Below are 26069 nucleotides of genomic sequence, written 5' to 3'. Positions count from 1 at the left end.
TCAGATGGACTAGGAGGAGCTATCATGGCAAAATAAAAAGAATGCAGGATATAGGGAAGGGGAAGATGTCACTGCGCAAAAATTGTCGTTCGCAGATCTGGTAAGGAAGGACCCCCAGCATAATTTTCTGGCTTCAGCCACGCAGCTCTCGTCCCTTGCCACAAAACTTCCTGTATCTGCTTTCCTATTAATATGGCAAGTTTGAGCCGCCAGCAAGCAATGGGGACAACCCTAAAAGCTTCCAGCACCTGGCACTTGTGTATTTTTGAAGGTGTTTGAAGACTGGCGGCGGGTGGAGAGAGTTCTCTCCCCACACTTCTAAGGACACTCACTTGTCCTGTGGTCAGCAAAACCATGGAGTGCCAGTGTATAAGAATACCAGCTGACCAAGGTTAGCATTACAGTTCAGTTTCAACAGCAAAAAGGCACAACAAGATCTGGCACTTCGAGTGCTGCAGCGGACTTTGATGCCTTCCCGCACCAAATGAGTCCATTGTGTTCGTGAAAGCCAAAGGAAGCTGGACAACAAAAGACCAAAAAACTGGGGTAGTGTGTGTGTTGGGGGGGGAAGGCAAATAAACTGCATGGGATGGCTGGCAATCAAGTAATCCCATGGGGAACTCTCCTCCTCTTGCGAGCAGAAGGTCAAGTCTGTGAGGTATATTGCGAAAAGCTCTCTCTCGTTCCTGGATCCGCAATCCCCAAAATTCTGGAAGCCCAGCTCAAGCTAGGCTTGCAGCCCCAGGAAGCGAGCTGTATTCAGCACGTCGTCTCTCGTCAGGTAGCAGCCGCAGAGCTGGCGGTAACCCGTGAAAGACTCCCGGCCGTGCAGAACTCGCCAGTTGTCCACAAAAAGGGCCTGCAGAAAGAACGAATGGGAAATTTGTTCCACGCCACAAGGCTCTTCACATACCTGTTATATCATTGGCGTCTGGTTAAGTACCGTATTTTTCGCTCCATAAGACGCACTTTTCCCCTCCTGAAAAGTAAGGGGAAATACCTGTGCGTCTTATGGAGCGAATGGTGGTCCCTGGAGCTGAATTGCCCAGGGGCCAAAAGCAGAGTGTGCTTTTTATTTTACAAAGAGAAAAGGGAGTGTTGAAAGGACCCCACTCAGCAGCTGATCAGCAAGAGATCGGGAGAGAGATAAGAGTCCCGGCTCCCTTTCAGCCACCCCTCCTTTGTTGAATGTGCTGCAGAGGGAGGTTGTTTGTTTCCCCAGGACATGTGACTGGCTGATTAGATTATCTGTCTGCAAACAGTAGAAATGGCTCCCTTTCCTTAAGATTTTTTCAGAAATGTAAGTTAAACCCCATAAAAATGGGGCTTTTCCTCTTTGCTTTTCCCCCTTTGCAAAAGGAGCTTTGCTTTTCCCTCTTTGCAAAAAAGCTGCAAAACCTTTAGCTGATCCTAAAAAACAAAACAAAACAAAACCACCCAGGGCTTTTCCCTTTGCAAAAAAGCTGCAAAACCTTTAGCTGATCCTTAAAAAAGGCCTTTTGCCTTTGCAAAAACAGCTGCAAAACTTTTAGCTGATCCTCAAAAAACAACAAAAAAACCAGGGCTTTTAGAGGAGGAAAACCAGAAAAATATTTTTTCCCCCTTGTTTCCTCCTCTAAAAATGAGGTGCGCCCTATGGTCCGGTGCGTCCTATGGAACGAAAAATACGGTAATCTTAGCAGGAACAGACATGTAGCTCATGTCCCCCATTCTTTTGGAAATGGAAAAGCTGACAAAGCTGCTTTATACAAGGGTCATAAGATCTGCCCACCCAACCAGGATTGTCTGCATAGCTTTGCACTACAACTTTCTTAGTGGGTGGTAGGAGAGCTGAAAAAAATGCCAATATATTTTGCATTGGACAACCAATGAGCCCCTTGGGTTTCAGACAGTATACAGGTACAAGAGTCTAAAAAGCCTGGAACCAGGGTGGATAAAAATCAATGATTTTTTTAAAAAGTAATTAAAAAATCGGATTTTTTTTTTATTTAAATCAATTTTTTTAAAATAAAATGCTTTTTGGTGAAAATATATTACCATCCAAAGGTTATTCAATCATGAAATAAAGATTAGTTTTTTTAGTTATGTAGAATAAGGCTGTATATGTTTATTTTTTTGGTAAATAAATTCCATTAATCCATTCACAATGTCATTTATGCTCTTCCAGAGGTTTTTGTATGATTATTGGGCAGTTTCTCTGCCTACAAGATATTATCACAGATGCTTGGTTTACTTTTGCACTTCTCAAAACTGAATTTGACTCAGCACAGATCACATGCCTCTTCCTCACAGCAAAAATGTTATAACATGAACAGAGTTTAGAAAAAGACCTTAATCCTATTGTTCTACAAACCTATGAATACAGAATCAACCCCTTCAATGTTAAGTTTCAAGAAGTTCAGTGAATAGAATAGAAACAATATTTTTCTGATTGTTTGAGGTGGAATGGATCTAATAAATCTATTTAAATTGTTATTATTAAGGTAATGATTATTTTTCTCCTTCCTAAGTACAACAGAAAAGTTGTCCAAATATGAACGATTAACCTATTACCGGTAAACTGGGGATAAAAAACTAATATGAAAAGTTGTTATTCTAAAAATCTTCATCTACTTGCATATTAAAGTTATACCAGCAAGAATTAGTCTTTATGTAGAAAACTGTGATTTAAATCAAGCCTTACTGACTAGTGATTTAAATCGTGATTTAAATCAGTTTGATTTAAATCAAATCCACCCTGCCTGGAACACAAGTTTTCATAGCCCTCTAGTGGCTATGGTGGCTCATTGACCACAAACCTATCCATTCTGAAGGAAATCAGCCCTGAGTGCTCACTGGAAGGACAGATCCTAAAGCTGAGGCTCCAATACTTTGGCCACCTCATGAGAAGAGAAGACTCCCTGGAAAAGACCCTGATGTTGGGAAAGATGGAGGGCACAAGGAGAAGGGGACAACAGAGGACGAGATGGTTGGACAGTGGTCTCGAAGCTACCAACATGAGTCTGACCAAAGTGCGGGAGGCAGTGGAAGACAGGAGTGCCTGGTGTGCTCTGGTCCATGGGGTCACGAAGAGTCGGACACGACTAAACAACTAAACAGCAACAACAAAATGTATTTACTAGACGTGTATACCTGATTCTGACCAAACTAACCCTCCTTATGTATATGGTCCTCTAGGAGGCTGAGTTTGGTCAGAATCAAGCATACACCTCCAGAGTTAATGCTAAAAACATTACTTCTTGTCAATGAGCCACCATCACTGCTTGAGGACCGTGAAAATTTGCGTCCCAGGCTTTTTAGACCTGTCTACCCATGTACTAGCTGAAACCAAAGGGGCGCATTGGTTACCAAATGTTATCCCCCCCCCCCCAGCTCTCCTACATCACTATCTGAGTCTCAGGAAGAGGGGTCTTTCCCACCACTTGAACTGGAGAGGCCATGTATTGAAGGAGCATGTGTCTGTCTGTGTATAAAACTGTGTGTAGCCATGATGAGGCTACTTAGTACAGCAACAGTGGGGAAAAGTCAGCTGGCTCCTTTCTCCCTCCACCCCAGCTTTGAAAGGTGGGCGGGTCCACACACCTGTCAATCATCTAGAGTCATTTGTGACATCACAGAGGACCTTGTTGGCATTTGCGCTCGCTCTGTAGAACGCCCTCCTGTCAGATGTCATGGAAAGAAACAACTATCTGACTTTTAGAAAACATTTGAAGGCAGCCCTGTATAGGGAAGTTTTTAAATATTTGATGTTTTACTGTGCTAAATGTTTTTACTTTGTTGGAAGCCACCCAGAGTGGCTGGGGCAACCCAGTCAAGATGGGCAGCATATTAATAATAAATTGTCACCATAACCACCATCAGGGGATGACTTCAGAAGGTCTCCCTCTCAACTGATGGGTGCTGAGAGCAGCCCCAACCTGAACCACATCTTTACTTGCTTTACACCTTATGCCACATACGATGTCAGACGTTGGACAGATGGGTGTGGTTCGGGTAAAAACAGCCTCATGGGCTAAACTAGCCCGTGGGCTTGAAGTTCCCCACAATATGAACATAAAAAGCTACTTTATAACGAGAATTGAGTGTCTGTTGCCCACTTCACTCTTGAGCAGATGTTGGTTTGGTGTGAAATTAGTGCTGGGAGCCTCAGTATGTTCCCTTTGTGTTTCCCCTGAGATGCTTGAAAGATATAACAAGGATGGTTCATTATACTGCCTAGCAAGTGGCAGTGTCTCTGGCAGTGGGGGTAGAACACAGCCACTGTTGTCACTAGGAGACATGAATAGCCTTCTCCTCTGTGAACACGTCCAACCTCTTTTAGTGCCATCCAAATTACTGGCGATCTCTACGTCTTGTGGGGGCTAATTAATACTACTACTACTAATAATAATTTATTATTATTATTATTATTATTATTATTATTAGTAGTAGTAGTAGTAGTACCCCACCTATCTGGCTGGGTTACCCCAGCCACTCTGGGCGGCTTCCAACAAAGATTAAAAATACATTAAAATGTCACACATTAAAAACTTCCCTAAACAGGGCTGCCTTCAGATGTCCTCTAAATGTCAGGTAGTTGTTTATCTCTTTGACATCTGAAGGGAGTGTTCCACAGGGCAGGTGCCACTACCAAGAAGGCCCTCTGCCTGGTTCCCTGTAGCTTTGCTTCTCGTAGTGAGGGAACCGCCAGAAGGCCCTTGGCACTGGACCTCAGTGTCTGGGCAGAACGATGGGGGTGGAGACGCTCCTTCAGGTATACTGGGCCAAGGCCATTTAGGGCTTTAAAGGGCAGCACCAACAATTTGAATTGTGCTCGGAAACGTACTGGGAGACAATGTAGGTCTTTCAGGACCGGTGTTATATGGTCTTGGCAGCCGCCCCCAGTCACCAGTCTAGCTGCCGCATTCTGGATTAGTTGTACTTTCCGGGTCACCTTCAAACGTAGCCCCACATAGAGCGCATTGCAGTAGTCCAAGCGGGAGATAACCAGAGCATGCACCACTCTGGCGAGACAGTCCGCAGGCAGGTAGGGTCTCAGCCTGCGTACCAGATGGAGCTGGTAGACAGCTGCCCTGGACACAGAATTGACCTGCGCCTCCATGGGCAGCTGTGAGTCCAAAATGACTCCCAGGCTGCGCACCTGGTCCTTCAGGGGCACAGTTACCCCACTCAGGACCAGGGAGTCCTCCATACCAGCCCGCCCCCTGTCCCCCAAGAACAGTACTTCTGTCTTGTCAGGATTCAACCTCAATCCATTATCCGCCATCCATCCTCCAACGGCCTCCAGGCACTCACACAGGATCTTCACCGCCTTCACTGGTTCCAATTTAAAAGAAAGGTAGAGCTGGGTATCATCTGCATATTGATGGACACCCAGCCCAAACCCCCTGATGATCTCTCCCAGTGGCTTCATGCAGATGTTAAAAAGCATGGGGGAGAGGACAGAACCCTGGGGCACCCCACAAGTGAGGGCCCAGGGGTCTGAACACTCATCCCTCACCACCACTTTCTGGACACGGCCCAGGAGGATTTTGTAGTTTAGCAATGGAAGAGGACTTAACTCTGAGCTGCTAGTACCAAACGCCTCCACACCAAAACCACATGCCGATCTGCTCGCCATGACTTTACCTTGCCCGGCTTCAGCTTCACCCAGAGCTCATTCTCTGGTCTCCTTAGCTCCGCGGTGAGAGTGCGGTGTGCGCTGTACCAGCGGTGCACAGTGTCGTAAGGCACCGTGTTAATGACGGCTCGGTCGTAGTTGTTGTACCTAAAATAAAGCGGCAGAAGGGAACATCCACAGTGCACTACTTAAGGATTGCAATCCCCACATAGGAACCAGTAAGACTCTAAGGATCCGCATGGCAGAGGCAGGGCTGCTAGAAGTGCTATCTATTTATCAGTGGGAGCAAACGCTTTGTGTATATCAGAGGAGGGGAACCTGTTGTTAAGACTTCAGTTTCCACCAGCCAGTAAGGCTAATGGTCAGGAATGATGGGAACTGTAGTATAGGAACATCTGTGAAGCCAAAAGTTCCCTATACCTGTGCACATATAAACTGGACTTGGGTTTTCTGCAAAAAATTACGGGGAAGGACAGGAATGGTGTGCACAGCCAGTAAATCTGCCAAAACGGTGCATCTTTTAGTAGCTTCACACCTGTGATTTTTTTAAAAAAAGCAAACATTAATTTTTTTGGGGGGGGGGGTGTCATTCCATTCAGTAGGAACTTGCCAGGGGATGGGGGGCAGAAGGTAATTTTGCAGCACAACTTGATTTTCCTTCCTTTCCCAGTCAGATTCCGTAATAAAGTGGCAACTATTTTATCAGCACAAGATGCACAACAGAGCATCGCCTGGGTTCTGGTACAGGACTATTTTCTGCAAAAGCAGCATGCTGGGATGGTTAGAGGAACAAACAAGGACTGTAGATATATCTAGGATCAAATCCCTGCTCAGCTCTGGCTGAACTCTGATTTGCCTCATCTGCACTATACATGTAAAGCAGTATTGTGTCATTTTAAATCAGCCACTGCTTCCTCCAAAAAAAGCCTGGGAACTGTAGTTTGGTAAGTGTGCTGAGTTGTTAGGAGAACAACCATTCCCTTCACAGAGCTACAACTCCCAGTGTTTCCCAGGAAGAGGTACTGGTGGTTAAACCATTCAGGTATCTCTTCTGGTGGTGGAACATGCAATTCGACCATGTTTGCATGAACACAAACTGCTCCAAATGAAGTTGCCATGACCCCAGAATCCAGCAGCACCCCAGCATACCAAGTCAGAGGTTGCAGAGTCACCCCCTAAGGATCCAGAATGGGTTCTTGTCACAGAACCTGATGCTGGAGACTGGGGGGGGGGCCTGCTAAACTGGAGTCTGATGGGCAAGAGCCCCCTGGACCAGATTCCTCAACGCCAGATCCAGGACCCTCACAGGTGCTTTCCCTGGGCCTGAGAAGAACTGCCTGTCTACAGGCCCAAGTGTGGCCCCTTTAAGAACTGTAGCTATCACAAAGGGGGTGGAGCCTAGGACTGGTGACAGAGGCTCAAATGGCCTCAGTCTACCTCTAGCGTTGTTCACTTGGAGTGCTCTGTGGTGCGGCAAAGACCAGGGCAGACACCAGCCATCTCACCTGATCAAGTAGATCTCGTTGTTCCAAGGGTAGACATTCAAGACAGGCCCAACTCCAATCATGTGGTTGTGGCAGCCCCCCACATTCTCGATATATTCGTGCTTCAGTGGCACCTTGGTGAGGAGCTCAAAGTCATCCGGGGCTTGCTGGAGCACCTGCTCTGCTGCATAGAAGCCATCCACAAGCAGTGTACGACCACCTGTCCCTTCGTGCCGGAGGCAGTGAAACACCTGGATGCTGTGGAGGGCAAGGAAGGAGCCGGTCACTTGGTGGCAATATGTACGTTCAGATGTGGAGGGCAAGGAAGGAGCCGGTCACTTGGTGGCAATATGTACGTTCAGATGGGGGGGGGGCATCCTGTTAATGCTCCTGTACTGTTCCTTTCACAGTGCATTACCTATTGCATTATGGAGCATTGGCTTTTTGACCAATATACTGTACCAAATATAATGTGGAAATTAACAGGGAAACTGAATGCAGCCTGGAAAGTGATTCTGTTGTGGCTCTAAGAGTGGCCCTGACAAGTTAGATCAACAAACTCTCTTGTGGTCCTTTGCAGTGGCCTTGTTCTAAACCAGGTGTGGGACACTAGAGCTGGCCAACAGTCAGGATTCTTGTCTCCCTCCTTGTCCCCAATATGACAGATGAGCAGAGCCGGCCACCTGCCAATCATCCCAAGCCACAATGTCAGGTTTCACATTCTTGTCCGTGTGGTTTGAAACCAAATAGTGCAGGTGAAAAGCAAAGCCCTGTGTTCTGTTAAGCATGGAAAATGAGCTGCGTGTTGGTGCTTCAAAGCCCCATGCACAGGGCTTTTCAAGCACCATTGATCAGCTGACTGGCAGTGCCTACAGCCTCTCTTTTGGCTCAGCCATGTCATATGTGGCCTCAGGTGTAGAGCAGGTGGGTAAGGCTTGGTGGGCCAAATGGGGAGGCCTAACAGGTATAACTAGGTCTGTGGGCCGGGGTTCCCCACTGCTGTTTTTGACATTACTCTTGTCTTTACCGCTTTGGCTCCTGACTCATTAAAAGAAGTCTAGTCCCTGGGAGGAAATGAGTAGGAAGCACAGCATCCATTCCCTGACACAGAAGGTATCTCAAGTAGAATAGCACCTGGCTCCTCCTTGCTTTGGGCTCCTGGAAAATCAGACTTCAGGTTGCTGCCAAAAGGTTATTGAATCTGATTTTCTGGATGCGAACCACTGAATGCCTCCCATATGCACCTGGTTCAGTCACCTGGATTTAGTTAGGGAATTAGGCTAAAACTTCCACTGCTGCATCTACTGTGGAATCGTTTATTGTTTAGGCCTGCGATGGACCTGGACCTAAGCCTTCTGTATGTAAAACACAGACTATGCCAGCAACCTACAGTTCCTGTCCACTTGTCTATTTATGTAAATAAATGTTTTTAAATCCCTCTCCCTCTCTATTGCTTCTGTTAGTTATTAGAAGGGGCAAAACTAATATTGCAAGGTCTCTGAAGTTCAGCTGGCTTCTGAGATTCTACAAACATTTTTGTTTCCCTTTACTATCTTGAGGTCTAGAAACCTGCTTCTTGTCTTTTGATCATAACGTATTACATATAGCGGTGAATATAATGGTGTAACCTCAGGCTTTCTCAACTTCTTTTCTTTTCCCCTTAAGAGAGATTTTAAACTTTGCAGTCTCTGTGCTGGATACGTTCTCCCAAAATCTTGTCCAAGGTCAATGTTTTCAGGACCTGTTCAGAGCGCTATTCAAGCAGGCTCAGGCTATTTGGAATTACCACAGGTTAAAGGGACTTAAATTCCTCTGTACTAGAGCTCTCTGGAATGTGGCTATATTAGGTTTTGAACTTCACGTAACAGGGTAATAAAAGCATGAAGCTGCTGTCACTGGTAATAAAGGCAGGACTGCTTAGTTTTCTGTTGCTTTTCTGAAGCACTCTGAGAAGCTGGAAGAGATAATGACAGCTGGGGAGTCCCTTAATACCCTGTGCTGTTGTATTCTTCACTGTACTCCTTTCAAAAATAATCAGGAAGCAGGGGATGTGAAGAACCTTTAGAGAACCACTGCCACAGAGTTGACACAACTGACCTAGGTAGAAAAGTAGTCTGATCTGATAGGAAGCTGCCATACCGAGGCAGATCACTGGTTCATGTAACTCAGTACTGTCAACACTGACTGGCAGCAGCTCTTCTAGAGTTTCATACAGGGTTCTTCCCCCAGCCTTACCTAGAGATGTCAGGGGTTGAACCAGGGATCTTCCTTGTGCAAAGCAGATTCTCTACCACTGAGCTATGGCTCTAACTGATGTAAAAACAGCTTCCTAGGGTTTTTAATAGGCTGGCTGGTTCCTAATTGCAGGTGCAGCCACTGTTAATGAGTTCAGGGGAGCCTGCCCTACTGACAATGACTGAAGTCATAGTAGACTCAAAATCTGAATGTCCCACAACCTCTACAGCATTTGTTGAGGTAAAGTGAACCTGACTACTCTGGCAGGGTGGGTTCCCTAAACCCTGTAAGGTGGGGTGGGAATGGGGTAGTTATTGGAAGATTTAGCAGAGATTTTAAAAAGTGTTTCACGCAGCTCAGGGTCAAACTATAGAACTCTCTCTCCCAGAAGGCAGCGATGAAGGGCTTTAAGAGGATTAGGCAAATTCATAGAGGAGAAGGCTATCAATGGCTTCTAGTTCCACAGTCAGAGGCAGCAATACCAGCTGTTGGAAACCACAAGAGGGGAGAGTTGCCCTTGTGCTCATGCTCTGCTCCCTGGCATACCACAGGCATCTGGTTGGCCACTGTGAGAAAAAGGATGTTGGACTAGATGGGCCATGTAAATTTGTTAAACAATTCAGGCCTCAGGATAACTTAAAATACATCTGCATTACTTACTTAATCACCTAGACAATCCTTGGACGGAAGCCCAATGTAGGCTGTTCTAAAGAGGTAACCAGGATAGAAGTATTAAACGTAATAACGTGGTTAAACCTGATCGTGACAAAAAGGAACAGTGCATTTGTGACTCGTGTCAGTCCCTGCCTCTTAGGCTATTGGAACATACCCACAGGGTTCCTGGAAATAAGTGGTATCTGTGTGACGATCCAAAGCCAGCTTGGTGTACGCTGTGTCTCCCCGGGAGAAGTCAGAGGTGAAGTGCCACATCCTGCCATAGATAGTCTCCCTGGAAAAGAAGAGAGAGAGAGGAGCACACACATAAAGGCCTCTGTGTTGGCACCAACCACTGAAGCCATGGTAGGTGGGACTGATGACAATTCATGCGAATGGGCAGGTGATGCAACACCTGTGCAGACCAATTCTATCTATGCATGCTCAGAAATAATTTCCACAGACTTGGAAGCGAGCACAGAGTTAGATATTTCGATGAAGGGGCAGTATATAAATCTAATAAATAACAAGAACAGGTGAGTTCCTGAAAATACACATCTCGGGTATCAAAGTACAGGGAAAAGAGGAGTGTCTTCAGCATAAGGCAGAAACAATATGATGAAGGTGCCAGACACATCTCTGTGAGGAGGGATTTCTACAACTTAAACAGCTGTCAAAGAGAATGCCCTTTCCTGGGCCACTGAACTTCTGAGTGTGATGGAACTGCCAAGAGGGTCTCTCTCTGCTTATCAAAACACCCGCAATCAGTTATTCCTACTTCAGCTATTTGTCTCTGAACCCAGTCCTGAATTCCCTTCTGGGGTTAAGGGTAGCAAGTCCAAATCTTGTATGCACATGTCAATCTTTCAGGAGTAACAATATTTACTAAAGCGAGAACAAATCTGGGTGGATTTGAGAAGATGAAAAGAGAATCCAGCCTTAAGAACAAGCCACGCATGGGAGGGGTTGAAAGGAACAATTATCAGACACAGCAGCAAGAAAGACTAGAAGCTCCCAGGCCAAAGAGGCTGCTCAGGCCACTTACAGGCTGGAGAGAAAGGGAGGCGGCAGGCAGGCAGCTGGTATAAATCCCTTCTTTTCCCCAGGGCAATCAAGGGTCAGCCTGACAATTGCAGTTTAAATTGGAAGGGGCGGAGAAGAGAAACATTCCTTGTACTTTCCTCTGACGTCCCAAGCACTGCTTTCGTCTTTGGGTCTCCAGGGGCTGAGGCTGTTTCTCCTAACCTTTCCAGGGAAAACAGGAAGCAGTGATTGGCGTGAACACTAAAATGTTCCCAGCCTGCCAAAAGAACTTGCTCCTTGTTCTATGCTCAGCTCCAGCAGCTCTTGAACAAAAGATGGTACTCTTCTCTCCACCTTCTTTATTGTGAGCGGGAAGAAAAATAAACATTTCCCCCCAGCATAGCTGTCAACTTTTTCCTTTTTTTAAGGGAAATTCCCTTATTCTGAATAGGATTCCTCGCAAGAAAAGGGGAAAGTTGACAGCTATGCCCCCCAGTTCTGTGCAGCAACACAATAATCCACAATAGACATCAGCATGGAGCACATTATCTAGTGCAGAAGAAGAAATGCCACAACCACCAGGGCCCAGGTGCAACTGATGCAGGTAGACAAGGACTAAACAAACCTGGAGTGCTCCAGATTTTTTGGACTGCAACTCCCATCAGCCTCATCTAGCACAGGAGCTGATGGGCATTGCAGTCTAAAACACCTAGAGGGCACCAGGCAGCTGAAAGCTGGACTAAACCATTTATCAGTGGTAGAACACAGGTTTTGCATTTAGAAGGTGCTTTGCAAGATAATAAATAAAACGTGCTTTTTAAAAAGTACGCTTCATTGCATATATAAAGTGGTTTGTAACTCTCGTCCTGCCTAAATTCTTTTAACACGGGGTGGAGAAGATGCAGCACTTCAGATGTCTCCAGACTAAAATAATCCATAGCCACTGGCTGGGACTGATGAGAGCTGGAGTCCAACAACATCTGCAGGGTGAGAGGTCAATGCTTCCGAGTCTCTTTCCAGCCCTATGAGCATCAGCAGGAGATGCTGAATGCAAAGGCTGCAGACTCCAGAATGCTACACTCCTTTCTGAGCTCAGTCAGAGGAGAAGCGCAGCAGTGTTGTGACCCAACCCAGGCAAGCCCCTGACATATTTCCACTTACCAAAACACCCACACAGTTACCTGATCAAGCTGATCCTCTCTGCTAAGATCTCGGTGTCTTCTTTGGTTGGGGGGACGTTTTCCACAAATGCGATCCCGTAGAGCAAGAAGTTCTGCAGGAACTCTTTCAGGCCCTCATTGGTCTCCAGGAAGCTCTGGCAGTCCACCGAGGGCACCTGGGCTTCCTGATAGATCTGAGCATTCCAGAGAATGCGTGGCTGCATGACCTGCTGTTTCTGCCCTTCGTAGCTGTTCTTCAGCAGCCATTCCAACCCGTACCTCGTCACGTGGCCATCTGGCCCTGGGAGACAGACAGGATTAGTGCAAACATTTTTTTTGAAATGCTAAAGGCAGATCTGGGTAACTGATAAGCCTTTTATGATCTGAGAAAAAGAGAGGCACAAATAGAGTCCACAGTCTGTTTCTCCCAGCAGCCTTTCGTGCAACCCTTTGATCTGCTATGTAGCATCAGTGCAACCCAGGGCTAGGGAAAGCTGTTGTTGGGACTCCAGATGTTGTTGGACTCCCAACTTCCATCAGCCCCTGATGGCACAACCAATGATCGGGGTGATGGAAGCTGGACTCTAAACAACAGAAAAAGCCACAGGCTCCCCAGTCCTGATCAAACATAAAGGATCACCTTCTTTTATGTGAAGCCGTGCCAATCCTGCATGAACTCTGCGATATTTTGCTAGGCTGGTTCTACACCTAGATTTATGCAACTGGAATTTGGTTGCATACTGAGGTTATTTTGAGTGCACGTTGGGATTTTCTGGAGCTTATGTTTGTTTTGCCTTTGCTACTTTTAGCTGCCTTGAGCTTCTTTGCAGAATAAGGTAGAACATGAGTTTTAAAAACAAAACAAAACTGAATGAAATACCGGTTGAAAGAGTGGTTTGGTTTGATAAGGTTTAGTATATGGCTGAAATGACCAAACTTACTGAACTTCTTGTTCTGTATGTTTATAATGAAAATATTCAAGTCCAAGTAAATAAGCGGTAACAACTTCACTTTCATCTAAAACCAGAGCCAGCCAGAGGGCAGTTGTTTCTCATGCCCTCAGTTTACAGAAGGGCTTCTTCTCAAAGCAACACTTAATCAAGGGAGAAGCTTGCATGCTTCCCATAGGCATTTGGTTGGCCCCTGTGAGAACAGAATGCTGGACGGGTTGGGCTTTTGGCTTAACACAGCAGGACTCTTATCAGCTTATGTGGGTACAGGAAAACACATATAATGATCACAAGGTCTCTTCTAAGAATTAAACCTCTGTATTATGCTTTACCTAAGTAAGAAATTACTTTTTAGTTATTAGGTACTAGCTAAATATTAAATAGAAGTAGTAGACTAGAGCATGTATTGATGTTTTGTTGAAGTTTCCAAATATCAATTTCCTGTAACCAAGCAGATAACAGCACATTATGTAGTTAAAAACAAGGAGGTGATTAATCTTGCTAAAAACAGGTGCAAATCATACCTGGAAGAACAGAATGCCCAAGGAACTGTAGGTTTCACGCATGGGCAGAATCATCAAAAGCAGAAAATAATATTGGATATTTTAAGACCCTTTGCCATTTCAGGAATGAAAATTAATAATCACAGGAGGAGAGACAAGGAAGTATAAAGGTGGGGCTCAAATTCTGTGCTGCTGTGATTTGGACTGGGTGTGGTGCTTCATCAATAGAGTTTTGTTTTCTTACACTGCTTCTGAGTTTGTAAGTCTATAAGCTTTTGCTATGAAAGGGTGTGATTGGTTTACTTGTTTTTGTTTATTTATTTTGCTATTAAATAAAAATCCTTATTGGACATTTGTCTGCGGCGATGTGGTATGTGAAATTTGCTGAAGCTCGAAAGCCTGTGTCTTGGGAAAAATTGCTGAGTTCTCAGCACCCTTTGACCCCTAATAGTTGAAGATTCCTTCCACAGTCTTCCACGAATGCTGGTTACTCATTGACTAGAAGGAGTCTTTAAATGGTTTTGGCTGCTATTTTGTATTAAGAATAGTTAAGAGTGAGAATAAGAATATTGCTCAGTCAGTTCAGAAGGACAGTTCAGTGAAGGAAGCCTGAAGTCCAAATTAATAGGAGTTCAGAGTAAAAAGCAATAAAAGCAACTGAATAAATATAGGGGTATAAAATTCAAGTCCACAGGAAAGGGTCTATTTTTAGGATCTATTTATATCTATTTGTATTATTTAATAGCAAATTTTGATTAAACCTACTTTTGACAATTAAGCTTGCTTTTTAATCCAAGGACACGTGAGATGGTATAAGGTCGAATGAGGGTGTGAGAATGTGTGAAGCTGCAATTGATGGGTGTATAACGAGAATGGAAACTTGATGGCTATATAAGGCAACATCTAAATGAATTCCTATGAGAAGGAGATACCAACAATTAAGCTCAATAACTGATATTTAAGATAACATCTAAATGGATTCAAAGAAGAAGGTATAATAATTTTAAAGTGTGCACATAGTTAACACTCCCTGTTTGGATGCTCTTAAGTATCTGTTTAAATGTCTTAAGAGAATTTTTATGGTTTTGAGTAAGGAATTGGCTGTTTGCTGAAATGATGTTGCTTATTTGGCTTAGCTACTTCCCAAAATACTTCTTCGTTAATTCCTGAATCCTAGCAGGAATATCCTTTCTGTTTTTGCTTCTTTGCAGATTTTTTAGACCTGCCTCAGCAAAAGGGCAACAAGAGCAACAAGGAAAACAACCATTTATGTTTTATGCTATGTCTTATTTACTTGCTATTAGTCTTGTGGCCGTAACAGAACCATATTTGAACTCATTTTATTATGACTTACTTTTAAATCCTTAAGAAATCCTATGGACTCCTTCTGTGTTGGATTTTTTTTTTAATTACTTTGTAGGAATCTTTAAGAAACAAATTCTTGGTATCAGGATCACTAGCAAAGTCATGAAGACGGGTGTGAACCCATCTTTTACAGGTTCCTTTTCTTTAGATGTTCAAAGAACTTCGAGTTTCCTCTTCTTTTACCACAAATAAAGAAACGGAAAAGGCCTCTTGGTTTCCTCTTTACTCAAATTGTGGTCTTGAGAAATCCTTCTCGGCATCCTCCCCTGCTCCCTCCTCAACTAAACCCAAGAAAACAATGTTCCATGGACTCACAGGTGAGAAAGAGTGTTGTTTCATCCACACGGATACTCTTTGGCCTGATGCACAGATCCACACTGGCTGTGTCCAAGCTGCGCTGGTTGGTCTTGGTATTGTAGCAGGAAGCCGAGCGGCAGTGATCACGTAGCCATACGTAGTCGAAGCGCATGAGGACATCCCCATATTTCAGCTCTAGGAAACACACACACACACATACCACTTGGCTAAATGCAAGAAACAATAAGGAGGATTTTCTTCCAAATGAAATCCTATTCTTTGCCAGAAACTATTAATAGTAGCTAATGTAGGTCACATGCATCCCACACATTTAAAGCAACCCCAAAGAATCCTAGGACCTGGAGCTCCCACAGCCATGACTATTTAAGTGGCATGAATGTTCTTCAAAAGTACAATGTGGATGCAACTTTCTAATAACGAACACATTCTGCAAGCGTGCATGGCAACACAGCCAAGATGGCACCAACTGATTCGCAAGAAGTCAGCTTCAAGCAAGCTTGGGGGAATTCCAAACTCGGGGGGGGGGGAGGGAGACCCTAAAGAAAAAGAGGACCGACACAGCTCAATGAAGGCTAAGTTTGCTCTATAGACATGGAATGCTGATTAACTACATGGTGGGGGGAAACTGAATGTCCTAAGAAAGCGGCACACTGGCTGGCATCTTGAATGGGAGCACTTTTGCCCAGGAAGCCACACACATGCTCTGACTTTTATCCTTCCCAGCCCTTCAAAGCCCCTCACCCCCAGGCTCCTTACCCAAGTGATCATCGTTTAACCGCCAAGCACACTTCAGTGACTCTGGGGCTGTGTGATGCCAACGGGTCAGACTTGGAAGGGTTTTCCTGAAGTTGACCAGCCATGGCGCCCGGCACCTGGGACTTTTCTTCAGCAGCCGCTGGGAGCTAGAGAGCAGGTGAATCAGCTGACGACCCCACATCCTGGGAAAGGGAGACCAAATAGGGAGAGACCCTCACTCACACATGCCATTGTTAGAAAGTTTTTTGAAACCACACTGCAATCCATGCTTGACGCTCTGCATGCAAGGAGCTGTGTGTGTAGCGATATAAGAAAAGAAAGACACTTTGGATAAAACCCTGGATTACAGCTGCACCACCTGATATGCAGCTGGTCTCCTGGGGTAGGGGAACCTGCAGCATCCTCAGCCAATATGCTGATTTGGGTGGTTGCTGCTGGGTTTTGTCCTTTGCATATGAACAGGTAAGCAGGGCTGCTGTGCAACAGAATTACATGCAGCTGAAAATACCTTCCCTCCCTCCCAACCAACCCTGCATGGAGTTTATCTGCATTCACCTGGAGGGGAACCTTTAGAACAAGAGTTATTTGCAACGAAGAGAGAAGGCCAAGGCCATGTTGTGGGTTAATGATCACACCCACATCTCAGACACTTGCTAAATCAGACCGCAGTCGAGAAACTGCTGTTCTGGGTGGTAATTGGACTTGCAGTGTGTCAGCTGCTAGGTTGTGTGATGACAGCAGCGAAGAGAATTAGGCAAGTAGCTCTTGGGTCTTTTGCTGGCAACAGTCACGTAAACGGCCTGCTGCAATCAATCAGTCCTCTGCACCTGGCAATTATATGCTAGGAACCATGGTGTGGCACAGCAGCACAGGTCCTGCTAACTTGTTCTGCTGGGAGACCTGACTGAGTAGAGATTGGCTGCAAATAAGCACCCGCTGAAGTGGATTTAGGAACATACAGGGTTGTCAGATTATCAGGTCAGAGTACTTGTTCATATAACTCAGTATTGCCTATTCTGACTGGCAGAGCTGTATGTACAGGGTCTCAGGAAGAGGGGAACAGATTATAGCCCAGTGGTTAAACACATGCTTTTCATACAGAAGGTGTCAATCTCCATCATCTCCAAGTAAGGTGGGCAAAGATTCCTGCCTGAAACCCTTGAGAGCTACTGCCAGTCATCTAACTGAGTTAGATGGATGAATAGTATGGCTTGGGGTAAAGCAAGTTGCCATGTTCTCATATGTGGTGTCCCTACCTGCAAGAACACGTCCACTCTTCCCAAATCCTAGTGACAACCAAGCAGGGATTTATCAATGCCAGCAACATCCTTACTTGACTACTGGTTTAGGTTACACAACATAGAGGTCAAGCAGGTATTCTAATCTTTATGGCGGTATTTCACAAAGTTATGCAACTGACTTTATATCTCAGCTCAAGGCAAAAACAGAACTGGTATGGCAGTGATGGAAAGAAAACACAAGAGGAGGGAAGGAGGGCTGCAGAAAATTGCTCATAATTGTAGTAAAACTCCAAAAGCAGGACCCAGAGCACTAATTCAACCATTCTCACAGCAATTATTTTGTGACTGTGCTAGCATAAAATGTAAGGTTTGGCAGGGTCTAAACATTCATTTCATCCAAGGCTGGTTCAAGACATTTTGGCACCTGAGATGAACCACAAAGATCTATGCTGGGGACAAGGGTAGAACGCAGCAGCAGCAACAGTGAGCAATGCATTCATTGCAGGTTGGATCTGCTGTTCCTGTGGATCCTGCCACCTGAGGCGGTCACCTCATCTTGCCTCATGTGTGGGCCCATCTACTAAGAACTTCAATCCTAGGTACATTTACTGGCCAGCTGCAATTCCCAGTATTTTAATCTTATCTGGATTATAATTTCATTGTTGTTGTATATTAAATTTCTATACTGCCCTTCATCTGAGGATCACGGGGCAGTTTACAATATGCATTGTTGGTACAGCATCTCTAGAACACTAGAACCAAGTTAAACAGACCAAAACAACCAACTGGGTTCAATTCCCAGCATCACTAGGAATAGCTGAGAAAAATTCCCTGCCTGAAACCCTGAGATCCACACTGCCAATCAGCTAGCTAGATGAACCAATGTATAGAAGATGAACTCAGTATAGTATAAGGAAGCTCCCCATGTTCGTAGTGTAACAGGCAGGTCAGTGGTAGATGCATCATTTGTGTGCAAAAGATTTCACCTTCAAGCCCTGATATCCCCAGATAGGTTTCCTGCCTGAAACCCTGGAGAGCAGCTGCCAGTTAGTGCAGACAAAACCAAGCTAGATAGACCAAGGGTTCAACTGTATACAAGTCAGTTTCCTATTACAGCTTTTTAAAGAGAGTTGACAAAGAAGATACCGTGAAGCAATTCACATGAACAGCATAACACAGACATCAGAGTTCACATTTATCATCAACAGATAAGTTAGCAAGAATGATTCTTAATAGCTGCAGCTGATCTTTTGAGACCCTCACATTATCGATAAGTGGTTACCTGCTAGACTGTGGCTATGATGCTCCTCTCAAAGCATAAAGCAGGGGACATGATATACTTTTATCAGACTGATTTTCACTGCTACAAGAAGTTGCAAACTTTTGAGTTTCAGGTGAGTTGCCTGTTGGCAGCAAAGATGCATTTTTAAACCATTGCCGAGGTTCTGCGCCTTTTTTGTTTGTTTTGTTTAACCAAGAGCCCTGTGAAATGCAAAAGCTTGCATTTTTTTCCAATGCCAACTTAAGCTTGTCTGATAAAAAAGGCCATTTAATTAAAGTCAGCAAGAAAAACCACTTCTGCTATGTTCTCCTAATGCATTTGCTCCCAAAACTCTTGCCAAAGGGAGAAGAAACTAATTCACACATTGGTAAAAAGCAGACCCAAAACACAAAGAAAAATATGATCTTTATGTTAAATCAAGAGAGGAACAACCAACAGAGCACTCAGCACCATAAACTGCAGAATTAGCTCTTATATCCCCACTTTTGATTCCTAGAAAACAGCTCAAGAGAGAGAAAAACAAACCTGAAGAGTGGAAGTGTTCATTTCTACATGACGTTTCTCTAAGCATCAATGAGAAATTTGAATGACTACAATTCCAAGAGCCTAACTGGCATGAATGCGTATGCAGAAACTGAACAGAAAGATGTTACAAACCTATGCTTGCTCCAACAAACCTGCCAACAAGACTCTCCTGGGTTGCCAAGAGCCTGGAGTTAAAAGCTGTTATCTCCTTCCCCACACACAGTCTCTGTCACCTTTCCCGTTCCAGTATCAAAGGTTGCCAGAGACAGACTGAATATATTTCACAGCTAAAGGGCTCACAGCCTTTGATCTAATCAGTCCAGGCGATTCTGTATGTTCAATTCCATGCATTAGAGGCTGGTTATCAGGGCAAGATGGGGGCAGAGCCCAACCATTATTTTTACTCTTGCACTGCTTAAATGCCCACAGTATCTTTGCAAGGGAGGAAAATGGGGAGAAAAGCAGAACTAAATGACCACACGCCTGGTGATCCCTTGGCTACCCCCACCAAGTCCAGTGATTACCAGCTGGCACTGATCCCAGGTGCTCGTGGCTCACATCCAGAGATTTTGCATGGACCTTTAACCTTTACAATAATTCAGCATGTTTAAGGATCCAAAGGCTGGCAGACACACACACACACACACACACACCAACGATGGAAATTTGCATCAGCCACCAATCGTGGCAATTTACGTACAATGTACAAACATATACACACAACTAAGCAGATAAAATTGCCAAATAAAATATAGAATTAGAAATAAAGGGGAATGACCATGGCTCTTACAATGACCAGTTGGTAACAGAAACAGTTCAGAGGTAAATTTTCTGTTATCCTCAACATCCCTGAACACCTCCTTGTTTTTTAGGGAAAGGCTGAGCAATTACTTTGTCGTCAAGCAAAGTTTACCTCCGAGCTTCAGCTGAACATAAGCAGGATGAAATCCGCAGCTCATTCCAACCAAGTACAAACTCAGTGGTGATCTGGAGTGTTTAAGGGAAGGAAGTGGTCATCTCCTTGGTGGCGACAACAACAGACTCTTGCTTCAAGGGGGCCAGACTGTGCTGGATCTGACCCAAGAGGTGAAAGGTGAGATGGAATAAAGGAAAGTGGTCAAGAATTGTCAGCAATTCCAAAAACAGCAGATAGGACCAGCCATGCCTAGGGCATGTATTCTTGGGGCAAAAGCAGAATTTGAGGAAAAGGCAGGAAGGCAGTGCAGCTGTAGCCCGTGGGAAGCTGCTGAGCAACAGAACAGCTTCCCTGTGAGGATCTAAGGAGGGGGAAACAGTCCTTCAGCTATTAGTATATCCCCTCCCTGAAGTTGGTCAGAGGTCAAGGCAGCTTATTGGTGCTTTTTTTTTTTTTTTTAAAGCAAAGCAAAGAGCTAAGTGCTTTCCAAGGGGGAAAAAATGAAATAAAAGGAAGGCCATGGTGACTTCAGGTCTCCAGAGGGGCTTCTTGCTCTGTTTGCACAGAGGATGCTGTGACTATGAAAAATAGAGAGATACAGCATGATAGGTTCCAAGAGTTCCACGTATAAACAAAAATGCATATACTCAAATACTTGGAACCAACTATCCTCGCACAAGCAACTTGAGGCTTCTGGAGCTTGCGTACCAAAAGATTTACACCCCCAACCAAGACAGAAAGCTTTAAAGCTCCTTTCCCACTGGTTTCCCCATCTCTTTGCCAAGATGTCCTTGCAAGGCTATCCACAGAGGCAAATTTAGGGTAGCGTGGCTGGTTCAGTTGTACTGGCTGCAGACCACCAAGGGCACTGCAACTATGATGCAGAATGGAAGGGGTGCCTGTGTGCGTATATCAAATTTTGGCATACCACATAGGATCCGCTGAAATTTGAGACCTCCAGGTCTGTCACTGAAATCCAAGTTCCTGCACACTCTTGCAAGAGCATCCCAAACCTGGCACATAGAGAGGGCCTTGCGTCAGATTTTGTTCCATTTAAAATGTGCAATTTCAACTGCATGTGGTTAAAACTGCACAAGTTAAATGTGCATAAGATGCGATCATATTGTATAACAACTGGTCTGCTGCAAAACAACATCATCGCAGTATATACTAACATAGGTGCATGCACCCACCTCCACCTAGGCGCTTTCTAGGTCAGGGTTCCATTCAGCTAGCATGTCATTGTCATACCTTCCTATGAGGTACTACAGGGTAGCCCAAAAGTAGGTATACTTTTAAGAAAAACGAATGATTTTTTTTCTTTACCAAAGCAGTACACCTACTTTTGGCTCATCCTGTATTAGGTGTCAAGGTAGGTGGAAGGGGAATATTTATCCATAGAGCAAGACTGGCCCGCCCTTGAGGGCATCCAGTGGTGGGTAGGTTCAGAAGCAAAAGCAGGCACAGAAACAGAACTGACTTGTTGTGTGGCTGGTACGTTCCAGACACACAAGTCCAAGGTTTCTACACCGCTCACATCTCTTCAACCTTTATCCAGTTGAGGAAGTTTCAGTCAGGCAAAAGAGTGCAAAGTAGGGCTGGTAAGGGGTGTGCCCTGAGGCGAATCTTAAGGGCCAGATCGAGAGGTTTGGGGGGCCACACCCATGTGAGGGCCTTCCCCTTTAATGTAATCTTTCAACTGACCCTCAACATTTCACGGATCCTGGAGACCACAACTTTTCTTTTTAGTGCAGCTTTTGAGCCATAAGTGGTTGCTCATTTTCTGAAGTGGTTTTCACTACTATGGTTAAATTATTTTGGTTGCGCTCTCTCTCTCTCTCTCTCTCTCTCGTTTTTCAGCATTTAATGGCTGCCTTTCTGTAATGATTAGAGTCTTCAAACTTTTTTTTAACTTGTTAAGTTAGGCATAGGTATCAAAATGAATAAACAAGTAAAACCTATGGGTGCTTTTACTAGAGAACTGAAGAGCCAAACTCTTATTACGTTTGCAAGCATCGTTGACACCATCCAGTTACTGTTGAGTTGCTGTTCCATCACGAAGGGTTCAGATCTTTGGATGGCTGACAGTACACAACTAGTGATGTGGCTTTGCCCCCAAAAAATTCAATTGGAAAATTGTCAGTGGCTGGGGGAAGCACCTATGTCAGGGGTCAGCAACCTTTTTCAGCTGCGGGCCGGTCTACCATCCCTCAGACTATGTGGTGGGCCGGACTATATTTTTTTGGGGGGGGGGTGGGTGGGTGAACGAATTCCTATGCCCCACAAATAACCCAGAAATGCATTTTAAATAAAAGCACACATTCTACTCATGTAAAAACACCAGGCAGGCCCCACAAATAACCCAAAGATGCATTTTAAATAAAAGGACACATTCTACTCATGTAAATACATGCTGATTCCTAGACTGTCCACGGGCCGGATTGAGAAGGCGATTGGGCCGCATCCGGCCACGGCCTTAGGTTGCCTACCCCTGACCTATGTAAATCAGGCTAATTTACATGATTTGAGTGATTTACATATTTTTTGGGTTCGCATCAGAAAATTTTCCGATGTCATTAACAAGCAGTCAAATTTGCCATGTTTATTTTAATTGTATTTAGTAAGCCAAGATTTCAAAAAGCACTCTGTTCCAGTCTATTGTCGGCATCCACAAAAAGCATTTGACCTCACATGTATGAAGGGTAAATTGAAAGCTTACTTAATGCGGTTTAAATGTTACATTTTGCAGAATGTTTTACTGGAATGTTTGTGAAAATGAAATGACAATAGCGAGGGTTTCCTTTACATTGTTTAAAAACTACTAAAGTACTGAAAGCCGTTGACACACTAATAAGCTTTAGCAACCCAAAGAACTGTGTGTGATATGCCGACTCGCAAATTTGCTAGGGATAATCACCTGAAAAACATTAATTACAGCTCTGGAGCAGCCAAGTTTGCCTAATATTATCCATTGTTACTAATGAACTTATGAAACACAATTTTCGGCAGGGGGGAAAAGCACTGGAATTTTCCTGCCTCAAATCACTGACTGCCATGATGGTTCAGGTTGATGAGAGTTGGGAGTCCAATAACATCAGCAAGACTAAAGATTCTTCACTCCTGATTACACACATACAAAATTTAAAAACCCAGCCATGGACTGATGGCAAAAGAAAACCATGCCTAGAAGACATGTCTTGTAACACATGTCATCATGTCTTACAAGAAGTTTATTTAGTACCAGCAGTGTGTTAAATACCTAATGGAACACAGAAGTTATCTAGCAATGCCTAGAGGTTTTAGGAACATAGGAAACTGTCTCATACTGAGTCAGACCATTTGTCCATCTAGCTCAATACTGGAAGGAGGTTTCAGACAGAAGGGGCTCCCAAACCTACCTGGAAATGCCAGGGTTTGAATGTGGGGCCTTCTGCCTAATGGTGACTTGTGGATGTATGATCAAGGATTGTCAAAGTGTAATCAGGATGGGGAGTCCTCATATAGCAATAGAGGGGCAGGTAAACTACGGCGAGGTGGTTCAGCCACAAGCTTTCACAACCTGGGACCTTCCAGGTGTTTTGGACTACAACTCTCACCATTCCTGACCATGGACTGGGCCATGTTTCCTGGGGCCGATGGGAGTTGGATTCCAGAACATTTGGATGGCTCCAGGGTTGGGGAGGGCTGTGTACAGTCTGTTCTGCAATTAAAGCAAGCCACAGCTAAGATGATAGAAGGGTACAATGATAACTTAGCAGACGGCAAGGCACCTGCAGAGCACAGAGAAGCTACAATAGGATCAGGCTAGAAAGTCTGGACTGACTCACGGTGACACTAAAAGCCATGCAACATTCGGCAGAGCTCAGATTTATTTCCAGGTGCTTCAGCAGTTCAAAAAAATTATGTGCCAGACAAATATAAAAAAAGCCAGGCAAGTCTTTGTTCCTGCCTGACATCCCTTCTCTGGTGGAGTCCTGAAAGCCAAAAGGCAACTTCAAACACGCTTTCCAATTGCTTACAGGAAACCACCGTTTTGCATGGGGGTTCCTTTCCTAACCTCCACAGGCATCGGCAGAGCAAGTGTGAGCCAGCATGATGCTTGCGTGCGCAGCTGTGCGTCAATTGGGCATGCCTGAAATGGTTGCTGCCTATAGTTTATTTTTAAACACTGAATATACCGCTTAATTGTAATAAAACCATTTGGGGTAGCCAACATGGTACCCTTCAGAAGTTGTTTAACTCCCATCAGTCCTAACAAGCATTGCCATTAATCAAGGATGATGGGAGTTGTAGTCCAACAACATCTGGAGGGCACCACGTTGGGTACTACAATATGAACAGGAAAGGACATTAAGTTGCCTTCTTGCCAGAAATTTTTATTTCAACTGTTACTCTAACCATGGAAAACACACACAAACATTTCTTTTTTAAAAAACCTATGACCGCAGGTACTGTATTAGTAATAATTTTTAAAGGCCAGACAACAAGTTACTTGGGCTTCCACAAATGTTTTCATCCCAGCTTTTAGGAATTTGTAACTGATTTTAGAGCCACATTCAGTTTGGGATAAATACAGAGTGTTTCATTCAGTTTGCCTAAAATACAGATAGGAAATCTGTAGCCCTAAGCTAGCAGATTGTGGTTCTTAGCAACCAGCAGTTCCTTATATGCAGATGGAAAAGAGTGGAAGGGAAAGAATAGTGTCAAATGTATTAGAGAGGAAGATATAACAGCTGCTTGTGGAATGCTAGGCCGAAGCAAACAGGTTTTTGCAGTAGTCAAAATGAGTATTCCACTTGCACAAAACGTCCTAGTGAAATGCTGGAAGAAATGACATTTTGTTAGAGCCAAGGAACATAGCAGAAAGAGTTATACATATTTATTTCCATTGAAAATAGTCAGGAGGGGAGCATGGCTACTCCATTAAACAAATATGGACTATACAAGTAGTTAGCATACATGAGTGCAGAGGCACCTCAGCCAATCTCTTTGTGTGGCCCCTGACAACATACCGTAAACATATAGCCCACAACCAGAACAAATGACAAAAACCCCCTCATTTCCCAGTTCTGTCAGGCACTGGAGACAGCAGCAGAGAAGGAACAGAGGGAGCACAATTCACCCCAAGCAGATTCATTGTGGGGAACGTATTTGATGCTAATAAAAACATGAGAACATCGGTTAGATTTGCAAGGGGGAGCTTCCCCAGGGCAAACCCTTCCATCTAGATATGCCCCGGGATTGACATCTCAGCATCCCTTTTGAGAATCAAGCAACAGGTTTGGGAGGATTTCATTTTTTGTGTGCCAGATTCAGGTATACAAACATGCCACCAAGTCATGAAATTTGGCTTTCATGATGTGTTTTTCTGCCTTTATTTCCCCTCATTATCTGCTATCTATTTATTTGGAAAACACTAGCTCCTCACTGCTCCTATGATTATGTTTTCTTCTTTGTACTTTTGAATTTACATTAATAAACCCACACCCCCTGTAAAACCCATCAACAGATACCACTATTTCATATCTAAACAAGAAGTGGCGGGGTGGGGGTAGAACGTTTAGGTCTGCCTATGGGCTGCAATCCTGCCACTTACTCGGGAGTAACCCTCAATGACTGACAATAGGACTTACTTCTGAGGAAACTGAACAAACATGCACGGCGCTCACTTAACCAGCTGCCCTTTTCTCCACACACACACCCAATCCCTTATGGGTTGTGGCTTTCTTTCGGCGGAGGAAATGCACTCTGGGCGTGCTCAGAGGCACTTTCTCCTGGGGGATCACATGTCCTACCGGCGAGCTGTCTCAATTAAGCGCAATTAAGAGGCACCCCCACGAATGCTTCCGAAGTTCTGTACCCTCCTCCCGACCCCAACTCCCCTTTCCTCTTCACTGTTGCGCGCACACGCCCCCCCCCCCCGCCTTTCAGCTCAGCATTCCTTACCTTCGAAGGTATCCGCACCGCTAGCCAGCAGGCCGCCCCGCCCCTACAGGAGGAGGAGGAGGAGGAGGAGGAACCCAGCGACCATAGAGTG

At 44.6% G+C, this 26069-nt stretch overlaps 1 protein-coding gene across 4 annotated transcripts; it reads right to left on the bottom strand.

The window, feature by feature from the left end:
- Window positions 1-13: 13 nt before the first annotated feature.
- Window positions 14-26048, bottom strand: TMLHE (trimethyllysine hydroxylase, epsilon). Of its 4 annotated transcripts, none has more exons than XM_033137742.1 (8): window positions 20030-20188; window positions 16069-16250; window positions 15310-15486; window positions 12198-12477; window positions 10169-10288; window positions 7126-7362; window positions 5629-5767; window positions 14-859 (listed from the first exon to the last, which is right to left on the bottom strand). In XM_033137742.1, the coding sequence occupies exons 2-8, from the start codon at window positions 16247-16249 to the stop codon at window positions 728-730; spliced, it is 1266 nt and encodes a 421-aa protein (XP_032993633.1). In that variant the 5' UTR covers window position 16250; window positions 20030-20188; the 3' UTR covers window positions 14-727. The 4 variants fall into 4 exon arrangements, with proteins under 4 accessions (XP_032993633.1, XP_032993634.1, XP_032993635.1 ...); XM_033137743.1 differs by lacking the exon at window positions 20030-20188 and adding an exon at window positions 19249-19416; XM_033137744.1 differs by lacking the exon at window positions 20030-20188 and adding an exon at window positions 19269-19416.
- Between the last annotated feature and the right edge of the window lie 21 nt (window positions 26049-26069).

This window comes from Lacerta agilis, chromosome Z (assembly GCF_009819535.1).
Source record: "Lacerta agilis isolate rLacAgi1 chromosome Z, rLacAgi1.pri, whole genome shotgun sequence".
Lineage (NCBI taxonomy): Eukaryota > Metazoa > Chordata > Lepidosauria > Squamata > Lacertidae > Lacerta > Lacerta agilis.
Note: the sequence above shows the minus strand (reverse complement) of the source record. Positions and strands in the feature narration are given on the sequence as shown.